We start from the raw sequence: 24780 nt of genomic DNA, 5'->3' as shown, positions 1-24780 counted from the left end.
CCCCCCATGAAGAGATCGCACTTGAGAAATCAAGACACGCTCTCCATTTTTCTCTCTCTTTCCTTCCTCCTGTCCAGAATATTAAAAACACTTGCAGAAACGCACTTCATCTCCCTCCCCTCCTCCCTCACTTGGTAGAACCATCTTCATGAGACCTTTTTTCACCAAAGTTTCTCCGGCGTCTTCTCTGAAACCTCCGCGCCTGAGACGCATTTCCTCAAAGTGCTGCAGCTCTGCACTTTGCCACTAGAAGGAAGCCCTGACCTGGCTACCGTTTTCTGGAATTTATCCCGCAGCCTCTCGTCTCTTTGCAGCGCACGCGTTACTACCACTGCTTCTTTGCAGTTCCTTCTTCTGCTAAGGCCGTTACCGCCCCTTTTCCGTTCCCTCAGCCTCTTCCCATTTCCCTCTTGAGCCACAGTTTTGAGCTTCTTCTCGGTCCTCTCAGTCGTCTCTGGCTTGTCCTTCACTCTTGGGCATATTTCTTTTAGTCTGCTTTGCCAGCTGGGGCTTTGCCAGTGCTGAGCAGCTCTGTTGGCCTGGTTTGCGTAGCGGGGAGTCAGCACTCCCATTTCTACATCTCCGTGTCTTCCTCAGAACAGCGTGAGGTTGTAGAGTCTTACTCGCAATCCTGTACGTCCCATAAATCCCTTTGTGGAGACCTGTCAGTTCTCTCTTCTTCGTGCTCTATACGATCACGTTACCTCTCAGAAGCGGGGAACTTGTGCCTTGCGCTTGCAGGAGATACTCTGCTTTCCTCTGATCGCTTGCGCACATCTTGAAAACACGCTGTGGATTCCCCGAGTAAAGACAGAGGCCTGCCTCTGATTTAAACGCCCTGCTGTCCCCCAGCAGCCAGGGAGGACTGAGTCAGTGCGGCCAACGGCAGGATTTGGCCCGTCCTGATGCAGATGCCCAAAGCCAGTTAAAGAATTTGCAACCCAGCAGTGCTTGCTGCCTTCCATTGACTACGAAGGGTGCCGAGGGTCCTCAGTGGAGTTGTAAAAGTGAGGTTCGGGTGCCTAAACGCAGGTGCCTAGTGTCACCTGAGGTGTCCCGCGATCTCCCACCCAGTCTCTAAGTGCAGAGCCAGAAGGGGACCAATCCCCCCGAGCCCTGCATCAAGTCTGCTGACTCCACTGGGTTGTCTAGGATTCCCTGGGCATGTCAGATGGCACCACGTACCAACGCTCAGGGAAGCCAAGCAGCCCCTGGAAGTTTACGCTTAAGGGCTCCAAGTCTAGCTGAGATGAAGCCTAGCTCCGTTTTCTCACGGTTCCCCTCAAGAGACTTTCTTGCTCAAGTCCTTTCCCTTGCTCAGTAAAGTTACGCGCACTTGCTGTCTGGGCACGGGGTGTCTTTCCAGTCAAAGACAGAGGGGGAAAGAACTGCTCGGTTTTGGACAGCACCTTCCCTTGACTTTTGGGGTAAGAGGATTGAAAACAATGGTGTTGAACTTTCTTTCTCCAGGCTGCTTGCCCTCGTGGGTGGTACTGAGGCAACGGGTAGAGACTGAGTTTGCTGAGGTGGCTGGCAGGAACCCGTTGGCCAGAATCAAACTGACCTGGTCTTACCTTTTTGGTTCAGGTGTCCCAGAACGAGCCCCGATCCGACTGGTGAACGGTTCGAGCAGCTGCTCCGGGAGAGTCGAGGTGTTTCATGAGCAGCAGTGGGGAACCGTCTGTGACGACAGCTGGGATTTGACAGACGCTCAAGTGGTGTGCAGGCAGCTGGGCTGTGGGCCAGCGGTCTCGGCGCCCGGCTCTGCTTGGTTTGGACGAGGAACGGGCCAAATTTGGCTGGATGACGTGAACTGCACAGGGGCTGAAACCATCCTCAGCGAGTGTCGGGCCAGGCCTTGGGGGCAGCAGAACTGTAACCACGGAGAGGATGCTGGTGTGGTGTGCTCAGGTACCACCAATGCGTGTCACGAAACGTGGGGGTACGACGGACGGCCTGTATTTGTAGGAAGGGTGCCAGTGATCCCAGAGCTCTCGTGGGGACTGGGGTTTTTCCTAATTTTTTGGAGATTCCTGATGTTAATGCTTGCAGCGTTTTACATGTCGAACCTCAGCACTCTCATATGCAGTGTTTCTCCCAGTGCTCCATTCCCTCTTCCCCATTTATTTCCTCTCCTATTATGGAAATAACCTGTTGCCTCAGCTATGACAACTTTCATTGGTATTGTTTTGTTTCAGAATTTCTAGTCAGCGATGTTAGATCAGTTTGTGAGACTACAGACATCTAGTGGCATTTTATATATCATGGAACTAAGCCCTGTTATATTCCAGACTCCTGCAAGTGCGGGGGTTGCCCTCTCCACAGGACTCTGTGGCATGCAGTGCTCCCCAAATGTTTTCGTATTGTTTTTAGGTCCGAGTGTTGCAGAACCCTCTCTTTTCCAGGTTGTGAATGCTCCAAATCTTTGTGCCAGGTGATTCGAGGTGTTTCATGAGCAGCAGTTGGGAACTGTGTGTGATGACGGAGGGGTTACAGCTGAAGCCAGCGTGGTGTGCAGGCAGCTGGGCTGTGGGGCAGCACTGTCAGCCTCTGGATCAGCTTATTTTGGGCAAGGTTTTGGCCATATCTGGCTGGATGATATGAAATTCTCTAGCAGAGTATCAGCCCTCTCTGAGTGTATGGTGAGGCCTTGGGGAGCCCATAACTGTAATCACAGAGAAGATGCAGGCATTGTATGCTCAGGTAACCTTCACCCATGTCCCATCCTACTAGGCATTAGTCAATACTGAGCCTCTAGGCTGGATGCTGGGGATGCTGACTCTTTGTCCTTTCCCAGTCTAATCTTCCTGCCTTAGACAAGTTCTGCGGGGTGATGTTGGAGGTACGGAGTTGGAGCTTGGTGTTTTGAGGGATGGTACCCAACCCTCCATTTGACATTTTTCCTATCTGCACTTTTTAAATATCACTAAATATTCTATGCACTCTAGTAACTTTCAGTGGCTTGTCAGGCTAAAGCAAGCTGCATTTACAGGATTGGATTGCATGCATTTTCTTCCAGGCGGGATCTGAACCTCACAGCCATTCCAGAGTGGAGAAGAGAGATGGTATCATCAGCCAACAAGAGTACAACATTCATTTAATCCAAGCAGAAGTGGTTGCTGAAGTCCAAAGAGCATGCAGTACAGAAGCAAAAACCGAGACTCAGATCTGTCACATTCAAATGCAAGCACCAAACTAATGAGCCCAAATCAGGGGCATCTTTGCCTGGGAACCTATTTGGTTAATGAAGAGAGGCACACACTTGCACTGGGCAAGACAGCCCAGTAACTCTCTGAATCACCTCAGGTGCCTCTCACACCTCTGGCTGTAGAAGCCATCTTGTGCTGATAGTAGGGATACTGTATATAAACATTTGGCTCTTGCTGTATGGGCTTGGACAGCCTTGAGTAGCCAGCACTCTTCCCCTAGAAGTGTTCAGTTACTGCAATGAAGTCCTCACATAGCTTGCCCTCTCATAAGAAAGACTGAACCTCGTGGCCTCTGAGACATTCCCTTCAAGCTTTAAACCATTTCTGTGCCTCTTCTCACCTTCTGTTTTTTAAAAAAAAAAAAAAAAAAAAAAAAAGTACATACGTACCTGAAATTTCTGTTCTTGTGTGTGTGCTGCTCTGTGTTGTGGTCAGATCACCACCAGCTTCACCTCATTTCTGCCCTCCCCAGAGATGCACTGATATAGGGCATCTCTCAAAAGCATGATGATATGAGCTGCTTTAGACCTGCTTTGGAATGCGGTGAACTGGTCTGGGCGGAGGTAGGGTAGAGGACCCAGTCATTTCTTCTTCCCATAAAACTAGATCAAGTTGGCCACCTAACTTGGAGACACCAGGTGTCAATATTAGGCTAAAGACCTTTGTTCTTTGCATCATTGAGATTAAAGCACTGGTGTTGTGCTGGCAGGCACAAAGCATGTTGTATTTTGGAAAACAACAAATCACAAAAAAAATCTGTCTTGGAGATTAAGTCTTTACTGGACATCCCTGAAATGGTAAAGTATTCACTTGTAAAGTGGCAGCTTTGGTCTGTGGGAAAAATGAAGGAGGAAAAAGGGTGAATTGTTCCCTATGGGGGGCATTGCCCCTCTGAGGGGGGACAGACAAACCTTCAGAGGTAAGCTTGTGTTGTGCAATGTTCAACACCCTTCCCAAGGCTCTTATGGCTGCCCGTTTTACTGGTCTGAATGTTAGTGGAGGCAAATGTTTCTCTGTAGACCTCAGAAATGATATGCTGTCATACCATTTGTATAAATATTCATCATATTCATTCACCACATAAATTGTCATCACGTTGGACCAACAGCTCCCTGCCAGGTATGTGCTCAGGCAGTGGAGGCCCATGAGCAATTTATGAGACAGCCAGATGTTTAGTTTTAGGGGAACTTTATTGATACTTTGTGATATTTGCTTTTCAGTGGGAATAATGTGTTGAGGTGAGTTTTCCACCAGTGCAGTTATAACCAAGTTTGTAGATCCTTCAAAGAATGAGAGAGAGTGGTTCTGCCAAACCCTGGATCCCATTATGGAACACTGATGGCTCTGCAACATCCCTGCCCTTCGCCTTCTCATCTGAATCTTACTTGCCCATCTTCCTGCAGCAAGATGAGCATGGTCCATCAGGGCCAGTCTGGCATTCACGGTGCTTCTGGCTCCTCCAGGTTCTTGTTAACTGCAGAGAAAGGGAGCAAGGTAAAGCACAGTCTGCTCCCAGGAACTGTAAGACATCAGAATTGTCTTCTAGAAGTGACAAATACTGCTCCTGAAGAAGGTCCACAGGTTGAGTTATACCCATATATTTGAGGATGTTGGAAACCCAGAGCCTGAGCTTTGGACAGGATCCTGTGGGAGCCAGACCAGGACTGTGTGATGTGCAGACTCTGATCATGTTGCACAATGCACTGTCTGATTCAGAGGACTGTAGCACACGGTCCTGACAGCATGACCCTGGGCAGCACCCAAGTAAAAGCCAAGACCCTACAGCCCTGCTCCACCATAATGAAACCGAAGATCCCCAGGGTTCCTCCCTTCACCCATGCAGGGCCTGTCCAACAGGGCATGAAAAGTGAGTAACTCAGCTCTTGAGAGCTTCAGAGAGTCTAACTCAGACATTTACTGAGTACTGATGATGTACCAATACATCTTGCCCCAGGCTCCATTACCCCCACAGATGCTCATTGTTACCTCCTGCCCCACAGACTGCCCTACCTTCCCTCTTTCTGACCTTTAGGAGATTTGCCCTATACAAAACCCCATTGTCAGTATCTTCACAGCAGGATCCATCCCATAGTCATACTGTCAGCATTGTATTTGTTTCTGCTCTGCTGCTCTCCCACCAGATGGTCTCATCACATCCATCCTAACCAGGTGCTCTATATTCCTTACAGGTCCCTGCTGTATCCATTTCCCTGCCTCCACCAGCATTATCCTGACCTGGTGGTAGCCCTCCTGTCCTGTGATTGCCCTCCTGTACCCTGCAGTCCAGCCTGCTGACTCTTCTACAAGTGTTTGACCCAGTCCCCACATCACTTCACATGTCATGGTGATGCGTAGTTACCTGTACAAATAACACCAGCATCCTCTCCGTGATAGCAGTTGTGTTCACCCCATGGCCTGGCCTGACAGTCAAGGATGCTCTTTTCTGTCCCGTTGCATTCAACATCATCCAACCAGATGATGTCTGGCCCTCGTCCATAGTGGGCCCCTCCTGGAGCTGATAGCGGTGACCCGCAGCCCACCTGCTTGCACACCACCTTGGCATCATTCACGTCCCAGTGGTCATCACACACACTGCCCCACCGGTTCTCGTGGAGCACCTCGACTCTCCCAGCACATTTGTTCGGGCCATTCACAAGCCGGACTGGCCCCTCCTCAGGCATGTCCACCTCTGCACCAGTGTCCAGAAAATAAATGTTAAGTCCTACACACTCCACCACCTGCTCAGTAGAGGCTCAGGTGTCTCTGAGCACACCAGAGATATGGCAAGAGCTGGGCTTCTCTAGGGTGGGAAGGAAGACAGAAAAGCCAGGGAGAGGGGCTGTGGGAAAAGAGCAGGAGGAAGCTTTCCTGGTCTTCACGGATGGCTGCAGGTTCTACTGTGTGTCTGCTTCAAGGAGTCTGCTGATACTAATCACCCTGCATCCCGAAAGTGGGACAAGGGACCAGAGAAGTCTCAGGTAGGAGAGGATTTAATGCTGCCCCTGCATCAGCTACATCCCTGTGTCCTCCCTGGGCCATTGGGCAAGAACTGCACTCAGTCATAGGATGAGTTAATCAGCTGTGTCCCACTCTGTGGATGTGCATACATCCACAGAACTGCACTGGGGCTCAGGATCAGCCCTGATTCAGGCAGAGGCCATGTGTGTGGTGGGATCTACCTATCCTACTGCCCAGCACGTGTGGGATGGGGGATGGAGGGGAGGTTACCTGAGCACTCCACGCTGGCGTCTTCCACATGGTTGCAGATGTTGTCTCCCCATGCCTTCGCCTCGCATTCAGTGAGGGACTCTTCTGTCCCTGTGCAGTTCACGTCACTCAGCCAGATCTGGCCCTTCCCTTCCCCATATTTTGACTCCGGAAGGGCCGATAGTGCTGTCCCACAGCCCAGCTGCCTGCACACAACCTTTGCCTCTCGTAAATCCCACTGGTCATCACAGACAGTGCCCCAGATATCCTTGTGAAGCACCTCGACTCTCCCAGAGCAGCGGTTGGGGCCACCCACCAGGCGGACTGAAGTGGAGACGGTGATCCCTGAATCTGCAGACACATCCAGAGAGGGCATGCTCACGTGTGTGTGCATTGGTGTGCAGCCCCCCTCTTCCCTGAATATCCCCTCCCTGCCCTGCACATAGCAGCTTCTCCTCCATAGCTTTCTCCACATACAACATGCAATGGTCCAAGCAAGAAGCACAATGGCAGTCTTAACCTCAAGCTTGAGCTGCAAATGGTCACAGAGCACCCCAGTGAGCAAAGAGGATAGATCCTCCCAGACTGAAGCCTTCTTCTGTGGTGTAAGGACCCCAGGCCACCAGCAGGACTATTAGGTTAGCACCAACTCAATATGCGAGTGCTCCGTAGGAAAGCCTTGTTTCTGTCCAAGGTTGTGCACACATGGACAGTGAGGACACCCTAATGCATGGCTGGCAAAAGTGGGAGAACGGAAGGATTACCTGAACAAATTGCACTGGCATCTTCCTTGTGGTGACAATTGTGTTCTCCCCATGGCCTTGCTGGGCACTCAGAGAGAGCAGCTTCCGTCCCTGTGCAGTTCACATCATCCAGCCAGATGGTGTCAAGTCCACGTCCAAACTTGGCTCCAGTGGGGGCCAGCACCGCATCCCCACAGCCCAGTTGCTTGCACACAACTTGAGCATCATTTATATCCCAGTCGTCATGGCACACAGTGCCCCACAGTTCTTCATGAAGCACCTCAACCCTCCCAGCACATCGGTTGGGGCCTCCCACCAGCCGGATTGGCCCTGGCTCAGGTATTTCTGTTCCTGCCAGAAACAAATGAAGGAGAAGCTTTGGGACAAGTCTCTGTACCCTTGACCACCTAGAGGAAGCATAACCTTCCATGATGCACCAAAACTGTCTCTGCTCATCCCAAACACCTGTCAAATGCTCCCTTCCTAACTTCTGATTTAAGAAGTAAAGTTGAAAGGAAAATATTATCAGCATGGAGGCTGTCAGGGGAGGGTGGGGACCACCTGTGCCCTCTTCCAGCTCTACAGGTTGTTCCAGGTCCAGGAGTTGTGATGTAACTTCTCTGGGTCAGGTGGTGTAGGAAGATGGAGATAAACAAAGTCATTTTACACCCCTGACCTCCTAACTGAAGGGGTCAGAAATCGCACCCTGGTTTATTTGAGGCAGAAGGGCCAATGTGGCATGAAGTAGAAAACACCTGGGGGTTACCTGAGCACTCCACGCTGGCGTCTTCCACATGGTTGCAGATGTTGTCTCCCCATGCCTTCGCCTTACATTCAGTGAGGGATGCTTCTATCCCTTTGCAGTTCATGTCGCTCAGCCAGATCTGGCCCTTCCCTTCCCCATATTTTGACTCCAGAGGGGCCGATAGTGCTGTCCCACATCCCAGCTGCCTGCACACAACCTTTGCCTCCCGTAAATCCCACTGGTCATCACAGACAGTGCCCCAGACATCCTCGTGAAGCACCTCGACTCTCCCAGAGCAGCGGTTGGGGCCACCCACCAGGCGGATCTCATGTTTGGTTGTGTCTACGTCTTCTGGAGAGAGAAGACATCTCAGAGTGAAGGCAGGGTATGAGAAAGAGGGCTCTTACCCCCCAGTGCAGCTGTCTTTATTGCCAAAACAGGAGGAATAAAAGCCCAGGCTATTCTAGCATCCCGAATCTTTGGTGGTTGGGAACCAGGTTTTGAGCTGTAAATAGCCAAAAGCCGTAGGTGTTTGTGGGACCATAAGTCTGTTTTGAGATACAAATCACAGGGTTCATTTTCAGCTGTAAAGAGGGTCTAGACCCCCCAAAACCTACACCAGTATTCAGGTTCTGGTTAAGTTTCCCCATAGTTAAGGCCAATGTCTCACAGAAAATGCTGCTACAAGGACTGGAAGCAGGAAGGAGAGAACTGAGATATTTCCACCCATTCCCCAAGCTGGATTTGCTCAGCTATTAGCAGTGATTGCTGGGTGCTGTTGTGCACCTACAGACAGTCAGCACTCGGGAGTGGAAAGGACCTACTCGGTCCTGTTGCCGCTGTTGGACCCACCAGGACATACTATCCCTCTCAAAACCTGGCTCCAGTTGCCAAACCTCTGATCACAACACTGTTTGCCACCCCAATATCAAGAGCCAAATCTATCCAGATATCATTGTCCCTTTGCATGGATCTGGGGTGCTGTAGGGGAGAAATTCAGGGACTGACAAGTGCCAGGGTCTGAAACCCTGCAGCACCTCCACATTGGCTCATGGAGCCAAGGGGACACCAGGCATTCCTGCATCTCATGGAGATCAGCCCCCAGCATCGAGGATATCCCGACTTATGCTTTAACTTTGCTAAAATGAGCAGTTGTTTTGTCAATGTTTTGGTTCAACACTGCTCCTTTCACCCAGAGATCTCCAGCAGGTACCAGCTGCACCTCCCAGAGCATACAGGAGGTAAGAGTCAGGTCTTCTCCATCGGCTAATTGGGAGAATGTGGTTTACAGACAGACAATCATTGGTCACGAAAACAGGTTTCAGACCACGATCTCTTGGCCTGAGCAGCTTATTTAAATCTCCAGATCAGACACAGCATCATTCTGCATGACATTTTGTGGTAGCTGTGTGCTCTGACTCATGCTCCACACTCTGCTACAAATACTGACCTGCCAGCAGGACTCCTGCAAGGGAAGCTGAAATAGAAGAAATACAGGATGTTAGTCTGAGTCTCGTGAGCTCTGCATTGTGTGGAGATTCAGGACAGCAAAGCACAGGGCAAGAGACACGACTCTGTGAGCTCTGTTAGAGCCCATCGTTGCTCTCTGTCCTCTAAACCCAGCTGTCAATGGGCTTGGCCTACCCTAGTGCATGTCCACGGGACCTTCTTGATAAAGCAGTCAGATAAGGAGAGAAAACCTTAAAACAAAGAAGTCCACTGGGATTAAAAAAGAAGAATTGTTTGGGCAGATAAATTAAAATACCATAGCAGAGCAGCTGGGATACCTCTTGTCCAGATTCAGTCACCTGAAAGTCAGTGTCCAGGCAAATTATATCAAATTAGATTAGAATAGATTAGATATTATTATATTACATTACATTATTATATTACATTACATTACATTAATCTAGGCTCCTGTGACAGCCAGTGGAAAGAGTTGAGTCATGGCTGATGCATACCAGCATCATCCTGGGGCTGGTGTCCAGAGCAGACGGTTCAGTTGGGGTTGGAGGTGCTTGTCTCTGCCTAGAGACTCTGGCTGTGGCACCCAGCTCTTATCAACAGCCAGGCAAGAGCTACACTATCGGATTAAACTGCTGAAAATGTGAGTTGCAAGCGGCATGGCATTTTTAATTTTTCCTTTTTGCTAGGTCCACAGCATGAAGAAGCACTGCCATTTCTGAACTTCAGGCAGACACCAGACAAAATTAACCCCCAGGACTGCTGTCAGTCCTGCAGACATTAATGCTAGCAATGGAATGCCATGGGAACTGCTATGGGCCTGCTGATGGAGTTATGCAAAGAAATGTCTCCAAGGTGAAATGTGTCTGGAGACTTGTGCAAAGAGGCTATTCCCATTCATTTCCTGAGGATTAACTAGTGGTCAAGGCAAACACTGGGAGGGAAAGCCTGAGGAAAACTTGCCAGGATCTGTTTTTCTTGGACACTCAGGAGAAGGGGACTTTGTGCTGACTGTAGAAGGTCAACAGCAAAGAAAAACTGAACACAAACAACAATTTCTGTTCCTAGATACAACAGTCTGGCAAGATCCCAACAGCTGACCAACAGCTTTGGTCAATAGCAGAACTTTTGACACCAGGACAAGCATAAGTGTTATTACCCAGGTAAATCTTTTTTTCCATCTGCCTTTTATTTATTTGTATCTACTTTTAAAGTTTATGGGCCTAATGGCTATCCCCCTTCTCTGCAAATTCCAGTTGCATTCAGGTAACAGCATCTTGGGAGCCTGAAGTGCCTATCCACGTACTGTAACCACCAAGCACATCCAGTGCCTCTGCCCATTGGCACCAGGTCTTGTCTCATCTCTGATGCACAGGAACAAGGGAAGATAGAAGGAAGAATTTTTTTACAGTGAAGAAGGTGAAACACAGGAACAGGTTGCTCGGAGAAGTGGTGGATGCCCCATCCCTGAGTGCATTCAAGGTCAGGTTGAACAGGGCTCTCAGAAACCAGACGTGGTTGGAGGTGTCCCTGCTCATGGCAGGGGGGTTGGACTGGGTGACCTTCAAAGGTCCCTTCCAACCCAAACCATTCTACGATCTTGTGAACCCACCCAGGCTTGGAACCCACAGCAGAGAAACAGGGGCAGGGAAGCCCACTCTGTGTGCTGCTGTCTTTGCTCACGAGGGCTGGGATTCATTTCCTAGATGAGACACTTCTCAAGGTGTCTAGGTATTGGTGCCAAGGTGGGGCAGCATCCAGCTGTCCCCTTATGGCTGTCTGGTGACATCTGAGGGGACCTGAGTGCCCACGTTCAGCTACCAGGTAGGGATCAAATACCACCGGTTGCATTTCAATTCCTCTCAATCCCCCTTTTTCTTTGCACTGTGGGCTGTAGAAGAAGCATTAGCGGAAGAGGAGAACCATTGGCAAAGAGATGCCAAGCCAAAAGCAAAGAGAAAAAAATCCCACCTCACTTACCACAGAGACATGCCAAGAGAACAAGCCTCATGTTGCTAGCAAAGATACTGTGCGCTCGTTGTCTTCACGGGAGAGCAGGGCAGGGAGCAGGCAGGACATGCACCCAAGGAACTGGCTATTTGAGAAGTTTCCCTTGTCAGGGCTCCTCCCCTCCACCCCAAAAACCTCTCTCTGTGCCCCGTGGCAGGAGCTCAGCAAGTATGAAAAGCCAAGCCTCTGCCAGGAAGCGACTCTTGTGCCATGAGCATCATGTAAACTGCGGGATTGTGAAACCAGGCTGTTTCGGCAACCTGCTGAGCAAACAAGTCCTCTCAGGACAACCAGTTCTGGACAATTAGTGGCAGGGATGGGGGCAGACAGGGTTTTGCAAGTTGGCTTCCAGGACCGGCCTCAGGCCACTGCAGGAATAGGGCATCAGTGCCCAGGCTTAGCTGGGAAAATGGGTGTGACTCCATGCCACTAATGCAGCACGAGAAGATGTATGAAACCTTTTCCCATTGCTGAAAACAGCGTCTTCAAAAAGTGAAACTTTTTTCCAGTTTTTCTCCCATGTTAGTCCCAGGAGTCTGGAAGTCTTTGTGGAATTTGGTTGCAAGGTTTGTGTGTGTCCACAATCCAGTTACTTTTTCGGGTGGTGTGAGACCTCCTCCTGGACTTGACAAAGCCAGATGTGGTAGTGGCAGGATGCTCGGTCCCTGGATGGGGCAGCCAGGCCCACAGGTCCCCTGTGAGGCTGAATCACCCAAATAGTCACACAGCTGAGCAGAGATATAATGCTCCTGCTTTTGTAGATGGGATTTACCTCATGCCAACTTTTCTATCTGCAAAATGCATTTAGATGCCTTGCATGCTCAGCAGAGATCATCAAGCACTCCTAGGAGGCACTAGCCATATATGCTTTATTGCTGAAGACACACGGGAATCTCTTTCACTCCAGAGAGTGTGTGTTGGACAGAAAAGAGTGTGCAGTACTGAGTTGCTCCTCTGCTTAGACTGTACAACCTAGGGACAACTTGCAACACCTCCTTTGTCTTCCCCATGCCAAGGAAGAGTGTGGAGATACCCTCTGGAGATGACTGACAAGTTGTCCTGGTTTGGGCTGAAATAGAGCTAATGTTCCTTTTTGGTAACTAGAATAGCACTGTGTTTTGGATTTAGCATTGGGTTTGGTATGAGAATGCTGATAGCACACTGATGTTTTCAGCTGCTGCTGAGATTTCAAGGACTCTCCAACTCCCTGTGTCCTGCCCATGTGCAGGTGCACAAGAAGCTGGGAGGGAGCATGGCCAGAGGGCAGACCCAAATTGGCCAATGAAATATTCCAGATCATGTAACGTCATGCTCACTATATATAGGAGGAGTGGTTGGGAAGGGGCTCTCTCTCTCTCTCTCTCTCTCTCGCTTCTGGGATTGCGATTGCTGGATATTGGTATTTTGGGATCACTATCTGGGAATGGGCTGAGTATTGGTCAGTGGGTGGTGAGCAATTACATTGTGAATTGCCCGTTTATGTTTTCTATTACTGTCATTGTTCTCATTTTATTACCATTATTAAACTGTTTCTATCTCATCCTGCGAGTCTCCCTTTACCCCTCCAATTCCCTCCCCCATTCCCAGGTTGGGAGGGGGGAAGGGTGGGTGATGGGCTGTGGGGTGGTTAGCTGCTGACCAGGCTCAAACGACAACACAAGGAGAGAACATCCCTAGTAAAAATGGAAGGTAGGAGTGGGTGACAACTCACAGGGATGGTGAATGAGAGTAGAGGTAGCAAGTGTTTTCTCTGCAACAGCTAGTCCAACAGATGAAAGGTGAAGGTGATGGGCTAGAAAAGTATATCTGAATCAATATATATCTCAGGTTATGAGGGTCCATGGCCTTCTCGAAGTATGCGTCAGTCCAAGTTTAAGTCAGGTCCATATTAAATTCAGTATCAAAACTGTGTGTGGTGGAGGAGAGCACTGTATCCAACTGAGAGCAGATGAATCATAGAATCATAGAATAGCTTAGGTTGGACAGGACCTTTAAAGACTATCTAGTCCAACCCCCCGGCAGTGAGCAGGGACATCTCCAACTAGGTCATGTTGCTTAGAGCCCCATACAACCTCATCTTGAATGTTTCCAGGGATGGGGCATCTACCACCTCTCTGGGCAACCTGTTCCAGTGTTTCACAACCCTAATCAGAAAAAACTTCTTCCTTATAGCTAGCTTGAACCTACCCTCTTTTAGATTAAAACCATTACCACTTGTCCTATCGCAACAGGCCCTACAAAAAATCTGTCCCCATCTTTCTTATAAGCTCTTGTTAAGTACTGAAAGGCTACAATAAGGTGTCCCCATAGCCTTCTCTTCTCCAGGCTGAACCAGAACTCTCTCAGCCTTTCTTCATAGGAGAGAATACAGATGAGCTTTCTATCTTAGCATCTGAAGACTGTTCTCATCTGTTTGCTTAGTTTTCAGTTTTGCTCACTGAGGACATTTTCAATCTCTCCATCTCTGCCCTGTTTTCTGTGCTTAGATAACTGTAACTGCCTCCCTTTTGGCTAGTCTCCAGGAGGCAAACAATTGGCCAACAACCTTCTTGAAAGCTGATGCACCTACCCGGACACTGATGTTCAGCAGAGACCTCAGCACTCCTGGGGTAACATGATGGTCACACAGACATCTCGTATGCAGGAGGACCCCTGTTCCAGAAGTCTCAGGTGATGTTTGCTTTTTCCGCAATACCTAAGGGTTGTTGAGCCACAGCCTGTTGTGCTTTGGTACCGATCCTGAGGTTCTTCCCGCTTGTGGTGAGTCTGACCAGTAATTCCTGATTTGTATTTGTACAACTGATTACTCACTTGATGATAGTTAATCCTAACAAGCCTAGGACTGCATCTTATCTCCTAGATGGCTACAAATAGAAGTATTGACTTTGTGCTCTATGTTTTTCCAGGAACTGAATTTAGACTGAATCTTCTAAAATTCAGGCAGGGAAAATGAGGAGGGCATATTGCCCTCTTTGTCAATGACCAGCTGGAGTGCATGAAGCTCTGCTGGGGGATGGATGAGGAGCCAACTGAGAGCTTATGGGTCAGGATTAAAGGGAAGGCAGGGACAGGAAATGTTATAGTGGGGGTCTGCTACAGGCCACCTGAACAGATAGACCAAGCAGATGAGGCCCTCTATAGACAGATGGGAGCAGCCTTATGTTCACAAGCTCTGGTCCTCATGGGGGACTTCAACCATCCTGATATCTGTTGGAAGGACAACAGTGCAGTGCATAAGCAATTCAGGAGGTTCCTGGAAAGTGTTGATGATAACTAACTTCTCCAAGTGATAGAGGAGCCAATGAGGAGAGGTGCTATGCTGGACCTTGTTCTCACCAGCAAGGAGGGGTTGGTGGGGACTGTGAAGCTCAAGGGCAGCCTTGGCTGCAGTAACCACAAAATGGTTGAGTTCAAGATCCTTAAGGCAGTGAGGGGGGCACACAGCAAGCTCACTATCCTGGACCTCAGGAGAGCAAACTTTGGCCACTTCAGGGATCTGCTTGGCAGAGTAGCGTGGGATAAAGCCCTGGAGGGAAAGGGGCCCAAGAAATCTGGTTACTGTTCAAGGATCACCTCCTCCAAGCTCAGGAGCGACGCATCCTCACACAGAGGAAGTCAGGTAAGAACACCAGGAGGCCTTCATGGATGAACAAGGAGCTCCTAGACAATATCAAGCATAAAAAGGAAGCCTACAGAGGGTAGAAGCAAGGACAGGGAGCCTGGGGGGAATACAGGGAAACTGTCCAGGTAGCCAGGGATCAGGTTAGGAAAGCCAAAGCCCTGGTAGAATTAAATCTGGCCAGGGACATCAAGGGCAACAAAAAAAAAAAAAAAAAAAGCTTTTACAGGTACATCAGTGATAAAAAGAACATTAGGGAAGATGTGGGTCCTCTCTGGAAGGAAGCAGGAGACTTGGTCACCCATGATATGAAGAAGACTGAGGTACTCGGTGTCTTTCTGCCTCAGTCTTCACCGACAAGGGCTCTGGACACACTGCCCCAGATACAGGAGGTGAAGGTGGGGACTGAGAGAATCAGGAACTACCCACTGTAGGAGAAGATGAGGTTTGAGACCATCTGAGGAATCTGAAGGTGCACAAGTCCATGACACATGATGAGATGCGTCCACAAATCCTGAGGGAACTGGTGGATTAAGTGGCTAAGCCACTATCCACCATATTGGAGAAGTCATGGCAGTCCGGTGAAGTTCCCGCTGACTGGAAAAGGGGAAACATAACCTCCATTTTTAAAAGAGGAAATAAAGAAGACCCAGGAAACTATAGGCCAGTCAGTCTCACCTCAGTGCCTGGCAAGATCATGGAATGGATCCTCCTGGAAAATATGCTAGAGCACATGGAAAATAAAGAGGTGATTGGTGACAACCAACATGGCTTCACCAAGTGCAAATTATGCCTGTCCAATTTGGTGGCCTTCTATGGTGGGGTTACAGCATTGGTGGACAAGGGAAAAGCAACTGATGTCATCTACCTGGACTTGTGCGAAGCATTTGACACTGTTCTGAATTAAATTCTTGTCTCTAAATCAGAGAGACATGGATTTGATGGATGAACCACTTAGTAGATAAGAAATTGGCTCAATGGTCACACTGAAAGAGTTGAGGTCAATAGCTTGATGTCCACATGGAAGCAGGGACAAGTGGCATTCCTCAGGAGTCGGTGTTGGGACCTGCATTGTTTAACACCTTTGTTGGAGACATGGATAGTGGGATCGAGTGCACCCTCAGTGAGTTTGCCAATGATACTAAGCTGTGTGGTGAAGCTGACATGCTGGACAGAGGAGATGCCATCCAGAAGAACCTGGACAGGATGGAGAGCTGGGCCAGTCCAAACCTTATGAAGTTCAGCAAGGCCAAGTGCAAGGTCTTTCACATGGATTGAGGCAAGCACGTGTACAAATACAGGCTGGGCAATGAGTGAGTTGAGAGTAGCCCTGTGGAGAAGGACTTGGAGGTATTGGTGGGTGGGAAACTGACGGAGCCTGCAATGTGCACTTGCAACCCAGAAAGACAACTGTGCCCTAGGCTACATCAATAGGAACATATCCAGCAGGCTAAGGAAGGCGATTATCCCCCTCTATTCTGCTCTTGTGATACCCCTCCTGCAGTGCTGTGTCCAGTGCTGTGCACCCAACAGCAGAAGGACACAGACCTGCTCAGGAGGGTCCAGAGGAGGCCGTGGAGATGATTGGGGGGATGGAGTGCTTCCCTTATTAGGCCAGGCTGAGAGAGTTTGGGTTGTTCAGCCTGGAGAAGAGAAGGCTCTGGGGAGATCTTAAAGGGGGTTACGGGAAAGGTGGGCAGGGACTATATCAGGGAGTGTAGGCATAGGATGAACAGTAACGGTTTTAAACTGAAAAAGGGTAGATTTAGACTAGATATAAGAAAGAAATTCTTTATAGTGAGGGTGGTGAGACACTGGCACAGGTTGCCCAGAGACGCTGTGGCTGTCCCCAGCCTGGAAGGGTTCAAGGCCAGATTGGATGGGGCTTTGAGCAACCCGGGCTGATGGAAGGAGTCCCTGGCTATGACAGGCGGTTGGCACTAGATGGTCTTTAAGGTCCCTTCCAACACAAACCATTCTATTATTCTATGAATATTCACCCAAGTTCTTTCCTTCCCCCCTCCCTTCTTTCCTCCTTCATTCCATCTTCCTTCTTCTTTTCCTTCCATCCCTCCTTTATTCTTCTATTCCTCTCTTTCTTTGTTTTTTTCTTTCTTTCTCTCTTTCTCATTCATTCATTCATTCATTCATTCATTCATTCATTCATTCATTCATTCATTCATTCATTCATTCATTCATTCATTCATTTCTCTTAAGATCCAAGTGGATCAAAGTGTGGTTTTGACTACATAGGGAGGCTTGGAAGAACTGACTGTGCATGAGGGTTCTTGCATGGAGTATATGTACTATATGGCTGTCCTGGTTCGGGCTGGAATAGAGTTTATGTTTGTTTGGTAGCTGGAGGAGTGCTGAAGCACATTGAGGTTCCAGAGGCTCTCCAGTTCTGAGAGCCCTTGACTGTCTGTGGGGGCGGGGGGAGCACAGCTGGAGGGCTGGGCCCGGATTGGCCGATAGTCCATGTCATGTGACATTATGCTCACTATATAAAGGCAGGAGTGAGCCAGGAGGGGCTGGCACTTCCGGGAGCATTGCCATGGCCCGTTTGTGTTGGGGATCACTGGCCGGGAGCAGGCGGGTGTCGGTCGGCGGGTGGTGAGCAGCTGTATTGTACATTACCTGTTGATACTGCTGTCAGCGTACTGTTCTGTTACTGTTATTAAACTGTTTTTATCTCAACCTGCGAGTCTCCCTTTGCCCCTCCGATTCCCTCCCCCTTCCCAAGTGGGAGGAGGGTGGGTGAGCAACTGCGTGGTGTTTAGCTGCTGACCAGGCTCAAACAACAACAATGGCAAGTCTTGACATCCACTGTGGCTTTCCTGAAATGTTCTGGAGTGTCCCAGTATCTTTTACTTGGAATATGCAAAAATTCAAGAAGGAATTCCTCTTTTCTCCCTGCTGACCCATTGAAAACATAGACCTGCCCAGCCCTGATACCTCAGTTTAGGACACTGTGAAGATAACCCAAATTTCCCGATTTTTCTTCAGCCATAAACTGGTCCTGGGCATGCACATCAGAGAAGGCAGTGACTTTGGCTGCTTTAGCAACATCGCTGTCAGTCAGTTCTCAATACAGAGCAGAAAGGACCTGCCATTTATTTAACCAAGTACTCGATCTCTTTCAAGGTCAGCAGTGCCCATGATGTCTCTTAGTAACATCATCACTTTCTCAGGCAGGCTGGGATCAAGCTTTAATACCACTGTCATTCTTGGGGTAAAAACTCAACCATTTGGTCAGTTTCATCATCTGAACTGCTGTGTTGATCAAGCTTTAATACCACTGGCATTCTTAAGGTGAAAACTCAACCATTTATCCTTTCATCATCATATCTGATGTTGAACGCAGCTCTGTGAACCACTCTAATATCCAAGGCGTGAACCAGCTCTCATTCACACCGCTGAGGGTTAGCACCACACAAAGTGGACTAGCTATGCTCACTCTTCATGGTGCTTGGTTTGGATGGGCTCTTTGTTCCATGCCTGAGGATATATTTGCATTGTTTTTCAGCTGAAAATGACTGAGGTAGTAGGAATTATTTCTTTTTAAGCCTTCCAGAGAGTTGTTTTCTATAGAATGAAGATGATATGTTGGGCATACTGTGGAGTGTCAGGGAAGTGTGTGCATGAGGAGGGCAGAGCTGGCTACAAAAGAGCTGGAGCTGAAAGAGGCAAAAGCAGTCTGACACATCTCTACATGGCTTGTCTGGGGTGGGCTCTGGTGTCAAATGTCTGTCAGCTGGACTCTGGCTTTCCTGGGGAAAATGGCTGCTTTGGTCTAGAAGAGAGAGTGGGATTGGATTAGCATGGGTGCCATGTAAGCATAGAGGGAACAGGCAAGAAACTAGTTAATGAGGAGATATCATGTCTGGGACCTGATGTCTATGCCCTGCGGCAAGGTGAAATTTACAACTGCAACTGGTTGTTCTGAGCTGAGAAGGTGTAAGTGTGTAAAGATGGGAAGGATGTTCTCCATGGATCTGAGGAGCTGCATCCAAAGAGAACTGAAGCGTGCTCTGTTTGCAACCTCTCTCTGGAGGCCATAAAAACCACATTCCCTGACCACAGCGATTACTTTCTGTGAGGGCTCTACATTTAAGAGTGAGTTAGGAATAAAAAAATCATTAACTGAACTCTTTTTATTTTTTGCTGGAACAGCTATACTTGCTGTATTTTGTTTGGGCTCTTCTTCTGCTGAAAAGCAGTTTGAGTAACTGAGGACATACAAGGCACACTGTTTCCTAAATCCATCAAAGCCCTTTAGTGGTCTCATCTTTGATGGAAAGCCTTTGCACGCACCACAGCATATCTTACCTGGCCTCTATCTGATACCCTGATGTCTCTAAAGGCAAGACGGGTGGGATACATGTACTGAGTGATGCTGGAGTCACCATGTAGTATCTAAGACATCTTCATCAGGTTATAAATATGGCAGAAGAATAAACAGACACTAGAAATCTTCTGTAGTGGATGACTGCCTGTATTTAGACAAACGAGTCCTTTCCTGCATGTCTGCAGTGTCAGCACCTACATCTGATTAGTAGACATTCAGGCTTCCTTTTATAACTACTGATGGTTTAATCAATACACAAAGCCCAAAGTAGCATTTTGGCCTCTGCAAGACCAAACATGGCTCAGTCCTTTGTCAAAATGCCCTGTGCCAGGGTCCTTGGGGACCTGACAGCTCTCCACGTCCATTCCCACATTCTACTCTCCTTTTACCTTGGCTTTTTCCCCTTCCCATACTTTGGGCGGGGAGGAAGGGGGTTGAGGGGGGGGCCCTGTTGCACCAAGGCTCCATGGTATTTGCTCTTACAAAGCCTAGCTGGGGCTTTGACCCAAACCGCACATTTTAGCAGGACGGGGTGTGTGTGTGGGGAGAAAATGTCCTGGGTGTAGAATATGCCACATATAGTTTGAAGGAAAGCATTTCAATAAGGCACTCGGACATCTGTAGTATAACACGTGTGTATATATATATAAAATACAGTCATTTGACTATTGTATATAAGAGGAAACAATTTTGACTGTGGTTTTGAGGGCCACCTTCCAGTGCTGTGTCACACTCTTTCTCATTATTTCTCAACTCCTGATGTGCTGGTCATTGGGCAGAATGTGTTGGCCATGAATGGGTGTGCAATGCAGGTGGCCTGGTCTTCACTGCCAACAGGTCTAGAAGGTTTTCTCTAAGCCAAGTGATCTTCTGGCTGGGACATTGCTCAAGACCTCAACATGGAAATGTCAACCATGGCACTGCTCAGTGTCCCTGGGACAATTTTCCCTCTCTGGACAGTGTCTTGCAAAGCCTGGAGCCATCCAGGTGTCTCTGGCTTACTCTATCATGAAGTAAGGCTGTCATTAATTCCAGGCAGTACTTTGGCAGCTGAAGAAGCTGGTCTTCCCTGCAAGCTCTGTGGAATACAAACCACAGAGCCATCTCTTGGCCAAGGTCCACAAACGTCCTTCCCCTCTAATTCCCCAAAGCCTCTCTGTGGGGATAAGCATTTAAGTCTTGTATAAGTCTGATTATCTGGGATGTTTTTGTCTGTGGTCCCCAGGGAGATGCCATCCTGCACTCTACAGCCCTTTCAACACAAGGACAAGGCTGTGCTTCTACATCCTACCGCGTCTTGCTTTGTCTCACTGAAACCCATCACCTGGATTAGGCTCTATCAGGCTGGATCAAGAGAGGTGCAATGGCATGCTGCCTTGGCTGCACACCCTTTCCTAAACTCTTGTACAACACCTCCATCCCTAGAGCTGACCATGCATGTTCATCTTGGACATGTCCTATGCATTTGAAGAGTTCCTATTCTTGGCTTGGAAAGTGGAGGGGATATTTTTCCATCCTGCTGTTCAACCCATCCTGTGAAAAAGGACAGATTGGGATTCCAGGCCCATGGGGTCTGGCAGCCATCCAGTCCTGCTTTTGCTCACATTTTAGTATTAGTATTATCTATCTCACTATCTGTGCTCCCAGTGGCAGTACACCAAAAACACCGCTGCCTTCAAGTGGTCCTCCATGTTTTCCCTGCTGTTCTCCTGTTTGATGAGCAGTCCTAAGGGAACACTTCAGCTTGCTGCAGCTCCCAAACAAGATGCTTTGGCCAGTGGATGTGACAGACAGGACGTGTTTCATCTGTGTTCTCTCAGGTATGTTCTACTCTGCCTGTAGAAGAGGAATGTGCTGGAGGACTGGGAATTGGGTCCTATCCTGAGAGACCCTAGTGTCCGCCTCAACGGAAAACAGGTCAAGGGATGGGACAGAGAGGAGAGGCACAAGCCAGGAGAAAAAAACTCTCCCAGGGAGAAAGAGTGCAAATTAATGGCTTGCATGCTGAGGTTCAGCAGAGGTACAAGCCCCTCTGTCCAACAGCAGCCAGTTACCCCAGTTGTCAGTGGCTGGTTTACACAGTGTTTAGCTGGCTTCAGACAGGGACAAATCCTAATGCCTGTCCCAAGGAAATGTCATGTTCAAGACCTGCATTTTTTCCCAGAAGGTCTTGCTCTGTACCATAGTGAAGTGGTTCTCCCAGTCCCCGTGGATACCTGAGGAAGAAGCGTTTCTGGCTCAGAGTCCATCCCAGAAACCAGCCCCCCTCTCTGCTCTGAAGGCACAAGAGGAGAGGCTCAGTTCTTCGGTACAGCTACAACCCCAAGGGGGTTTTCCAAAATGAGAGACAATCCCCATCCCTGGAAACATGCAAAGTCAGGTTGAATAGGGCTCTGAGCAACCTTATCTAATTGAAGATGTTCCTGCTCATTGCAGGAGCGTTGGACTAGGTGACCTTTAAAGGTCCCTTCCAACCCAAACTATTCTATGATTCTGTCCTATGATGCTATCATTCTATAGACCCTGTTCTTCTGTCCCAAATGCACCCTTAAAGGGCTCTCCAAGACACCCTCACTCTGGCTGCCCTCACTGGGGGGAGGACACCTGATGGGGGGGGGGTCTCCCCGAGGTGCTGTGATGGGGCTCCTCTGTGCTCACCCTTCTTCAGGAATTGGCCCTTTGTCTGGTCCATGATGTCTGTGGGGAGCAGGATGGAGCTGCACATTGGATTCTCCTGCATGGCTGTGAAGGAGGCATTTTGCACCACTGAGGAGATGGCATTGTCATCCAAATCCTGCCCCAGGAACTGGCAAAGATGTCTTACATTGCTGCGCAGGTCCTGGAGGGACAGACGGAACATATTAGCATTGGGTGGCTTGTGACACACCAGCATGTTTGGAGCTGAAGGGTCTGCCAAGGTGTCTACCTGCTTCAGCTCTTCATAGGTGATGAAGAAGAAATTCTCCATGTCCTTCATCTCCATCCAGCCTCGGACGTGTTTGAACCAGGAGCCATGAGGCAGTGACAGGATGCAAAAGGCAGTAGAGCAGGGCAGGGAAGTGGCTGTGCAAGGCTGAGGAGGGTTCACACAAAGTTGGGAGCAGGGCAGCCATGATGCAGGACAAAGCAATGGTGTCCAGGGAGGAGGTGGGACTGGGAGCTGTCATTGCAGTTGAGCAATGGGTTCTTCTCCAACTACCTCCATAGTGGGAAGAGGCTGAGGCTAGAGGTGAGCAAGGCTCAAGGGTAAGGTCCTGCCAGGGCTTTATAGGTCTTCTTGGCCAAAACTTCCTGAAGACACCTGAACTCTACAGAAGGCAGGAAAATCTACTTTCCATCTGCTTCAAAGTACAACAGGGCTTTGTGGACTTTTATGTCTCTCCAGAAGTGCTTTGTTTCATTCTGAACCATTCACCTCTCATTTGGGAAGCCTGGCTTCACAGCCATCATCAATAGACAGTAGCAGAAGACCGCTGAGCCAGAGGTGATAGAAGACACCACCCACCCACCTCTGTGCCCTGAGTAAGGTCCGAACCACACTCACACTCCCCATTCAGAAAGTCCCTCGGGAACTGCTCAGAGGATGTGGGATCCTCATAACTGTTGCACATCTTGGGGAAGTAGTAGTGGGAGGTGACAACATCTCAAGGATCCCATAGGATGTAAACAACCTTGGGTAGAGTGTATACAGGAGTGATACACTCCTGGTAGGGGAAGGGGAGTTGCAGGCATTAGCACTGGGGTAGATCTGAAAATGGAGATGTCTGCCACACAAGGACCAACCCTGGTCACACAGACCTCGGGCAAGGGTCTTCATGAACACAGAAGTCCCCTAGAGCTATTGGAGACTCTAAAATATCCAAGAGGGGCAGGATGTGAGATGGGGCTCTGCATATTTCCATCTGGAGGGCATGGAGGACATTCGCTACCCTCCTAGGCCGATGCCAAAGTCCTTGCCCAATGCCGCCTCCAAGGTTTCCCAGATCCTTGGCAATGGTCTTCCCAGCCTCCCTGTCCCCCTCGAAGCTCTGCATGGGTGCCCATCCCACCTTGGAACTGGAATGGGAGAAGGACTTTGCGAAGATGTGCCTGGGGAGGTGACAGGTCAGCAGGTGAGGTGGGGTAGCTGAGGGCTGACTCCAGACCCAGATGGGTTGAGAACCAGGGTATGTGGTCAGAATTGAGGATGGCTCGGCTCCAGCTGGGGCAGCCACGGCTGTGAATGAGACTCAGGATCTTGGTCATCCACACGGTGCCTGCCAGGGAAAGCAGAGAGGGAAGGCAGGGGACCTTGCCTGTGGGGGTTTGGGATGGAAGGACCTCATTGTGCCACAGCTCCATGGTCAACAGCTCCCTCAGCACTGAGTCTGTGCCCCTCTGAGAGATGGTGCTGCCCTACCCCTGCATAACTACTGTTGTAAACCCCCCCCACTCCCCCCAAATCTTCCTGTTCCCCACTGCAAGAGAAGATTCACCCTCCAAACAACACCTGGAGATGTTTCCAAAGCCCCCACCCCTCTCCTCCTCCTCTCCACCCTTGGCCAACTCCTCTGTCCACCCCTCATACCAGACTTGGGGTAGGTAACGTTGAAAATGTCATCGTCCTGCACCAGGAACTCATTGTGGGCGAAACTCAAGCTGTGCTGAGAGTTGTAGGCAGGGGGGAACTTAATGCCTTCATACATCACAGTGGACCAGCATCGTGCCTGGGTGAGGATGGGGATGAGGTGCTTGCAGCTCTACTCCACTATGACAGGGAGGGAGAGAGATGGTGTACGGGTGCTCACTCTAAGCCAAGAAACCCCTTCCCCACCATAGCAGGTCCCAAACAGGAGCCCAGCCATCCCATATCCCCAGTATAAGGTGACATTTGGGATGTGTATTAAGGGATGATCTATCAGGATGTTCCCTGGTCCTTTCTCAGTGGGACCCCACCTCAACAGATTGTGCAAGTGGGGGCTGCTGGCTCATAGGGCATTTAAGGAACTCTAGGGCTAAATTGCTGCTAAGGGACCAACCCCCCATCTCCCTCCCCTTGCTGCCTCAAGCGTTTCCTACCCTCACAGCTTGGAGGACTGTCAGGCAACCATAGTTTCAGGATCTTGGTCCAGCCAGGGGGACAAGAGGTAGAACTTCCCTGTCTGGTACCCAAACCCCAGCTTTACTCTGCTCCAGGAGCTACAGGTCCTTGGAGGTGCCGGGAAGTGGAGGGAGAAGAAAGAGGGGAGGGAAAAGTTTTCTGCCCTTGTGCTACCACTCTGGAGCAATGATTAACAAGATCCAAAGTCTAGTGAGCAACCCTTTCCTGAGGTGGGATGAGTGGTCTGGGATGCAGGAGGCAAACCAGTGTAGGTCCTTTTGGGAGCACAGTGGGGTGGGAAGCTGGTGTCTTGTGTCCTCTGTCCTGAACCCCACAAACCTCACTTTTCTCCCAT

The 24780-nt window shown here is 49.4% G+C and overlaps 2 protein-coding genes and 1 pseudogene across 3 annotated transcripts in view; 1 reads left to right on the top strand and 2 right to left on the bottom strand.

The window, feature by feature from the left end:
* LOC116960999 (deleted in malignant brain tumors 1 protein-like) overlaps positions 1-2455 on the top strand; it is a 31090-nt gene extending 28635 nt beyond the window's left edge. The window contains 2 exon segments of the mRNA XM_042790478.1: positions 1588-1911; positions 2406-2455. Coding sequence (XP_042646412.1) covers positions 1588-1911; positions 2406-2455 — 374 coding nt within the window.
* A 1928-nt stretch (positions 2456-4383) lies between these two features.
* On the bottom strand, positions 4384-11442 carry LOC104356443 (scavenger receptor cysteine-rich domain-containing group B protein). 2 transcript variants are annotated; one of them, XM_032989813.2, is made up of 7 exons: positions 11349-11442; positions 9355-9381; positions 7926-8255; positions 7181-7510; positions 6438-6767; positions 5569-5898; positions 4384-4683 (listed from the first exon to the last, which is right to left on the bottom strand). In XM_032989813.2, the coding sequence occupies exons 1-7, from the start codon at positions 11377-11379 to the stop codon at positions 4649-4651; spliced, it is 1413 nt and encodes a 470-aa protein (XP_032845704.1). In that variant the 5' UTR covers positions 11380-11442; the 3' UTR covers positions 4384-4648. The 2 variants fall into 2 exon arrangements, with proteins under 2 accessions (XP_032845704.1, XP_032845714.1); XM_032989823.2 differs by having other exon boundaries at positions 7926-8252.
* A 10015-nt stretch (positions 11443-21457) lies between these two features.
* Positions 21458-24780, bottom strand: LOC104357998 (annotated as a pseudogene).

This window comes from Tyto alba, unplaced genomic scaffold (genome assembly GCF_018691265.1).
Source record: "Tyto alba isolate M040663 unplaced genomic scaffold, T.alba_DEE_v4.0 Super-Scaffold_17, whole genome shotgun sequence".
In the NCBI taxonomy this organism is placed as follows: domain Eukaryota; kingdom Metazoa; phylum Chordata; class Aves; order Strigiformes; family Tytonidae; genus Tyto; species Tyto alba.
This window is presented reverse-complemented; position numbering and strand designations above follow the sequence as displayed.

Excerpts from the sequence above, each read along its gene's own strand:
- LOC104356443 (XM_032989813.2), bottom strand. The coding sequence starts at position 11,379 with ATGAGGCTTGTTCTCTTGGCATGTCTCTGTG. Across the intron at positions 8,256-9,354 it reads TGCAGGAGTCCTGCTGGCAG|AAGACGTAGACACAACCAAA; the intron begins GTCAGTATTTGT and ends TTCTCTCTCCAG. Across the intron at positions 7,511-7,925 it reads CGCCAGCGTGGAGTGCTCAG|GAACAGAAATACCTGAGCCA; the intron begins GTAACCCCCAGG and ends TGTTTCTGGCAG.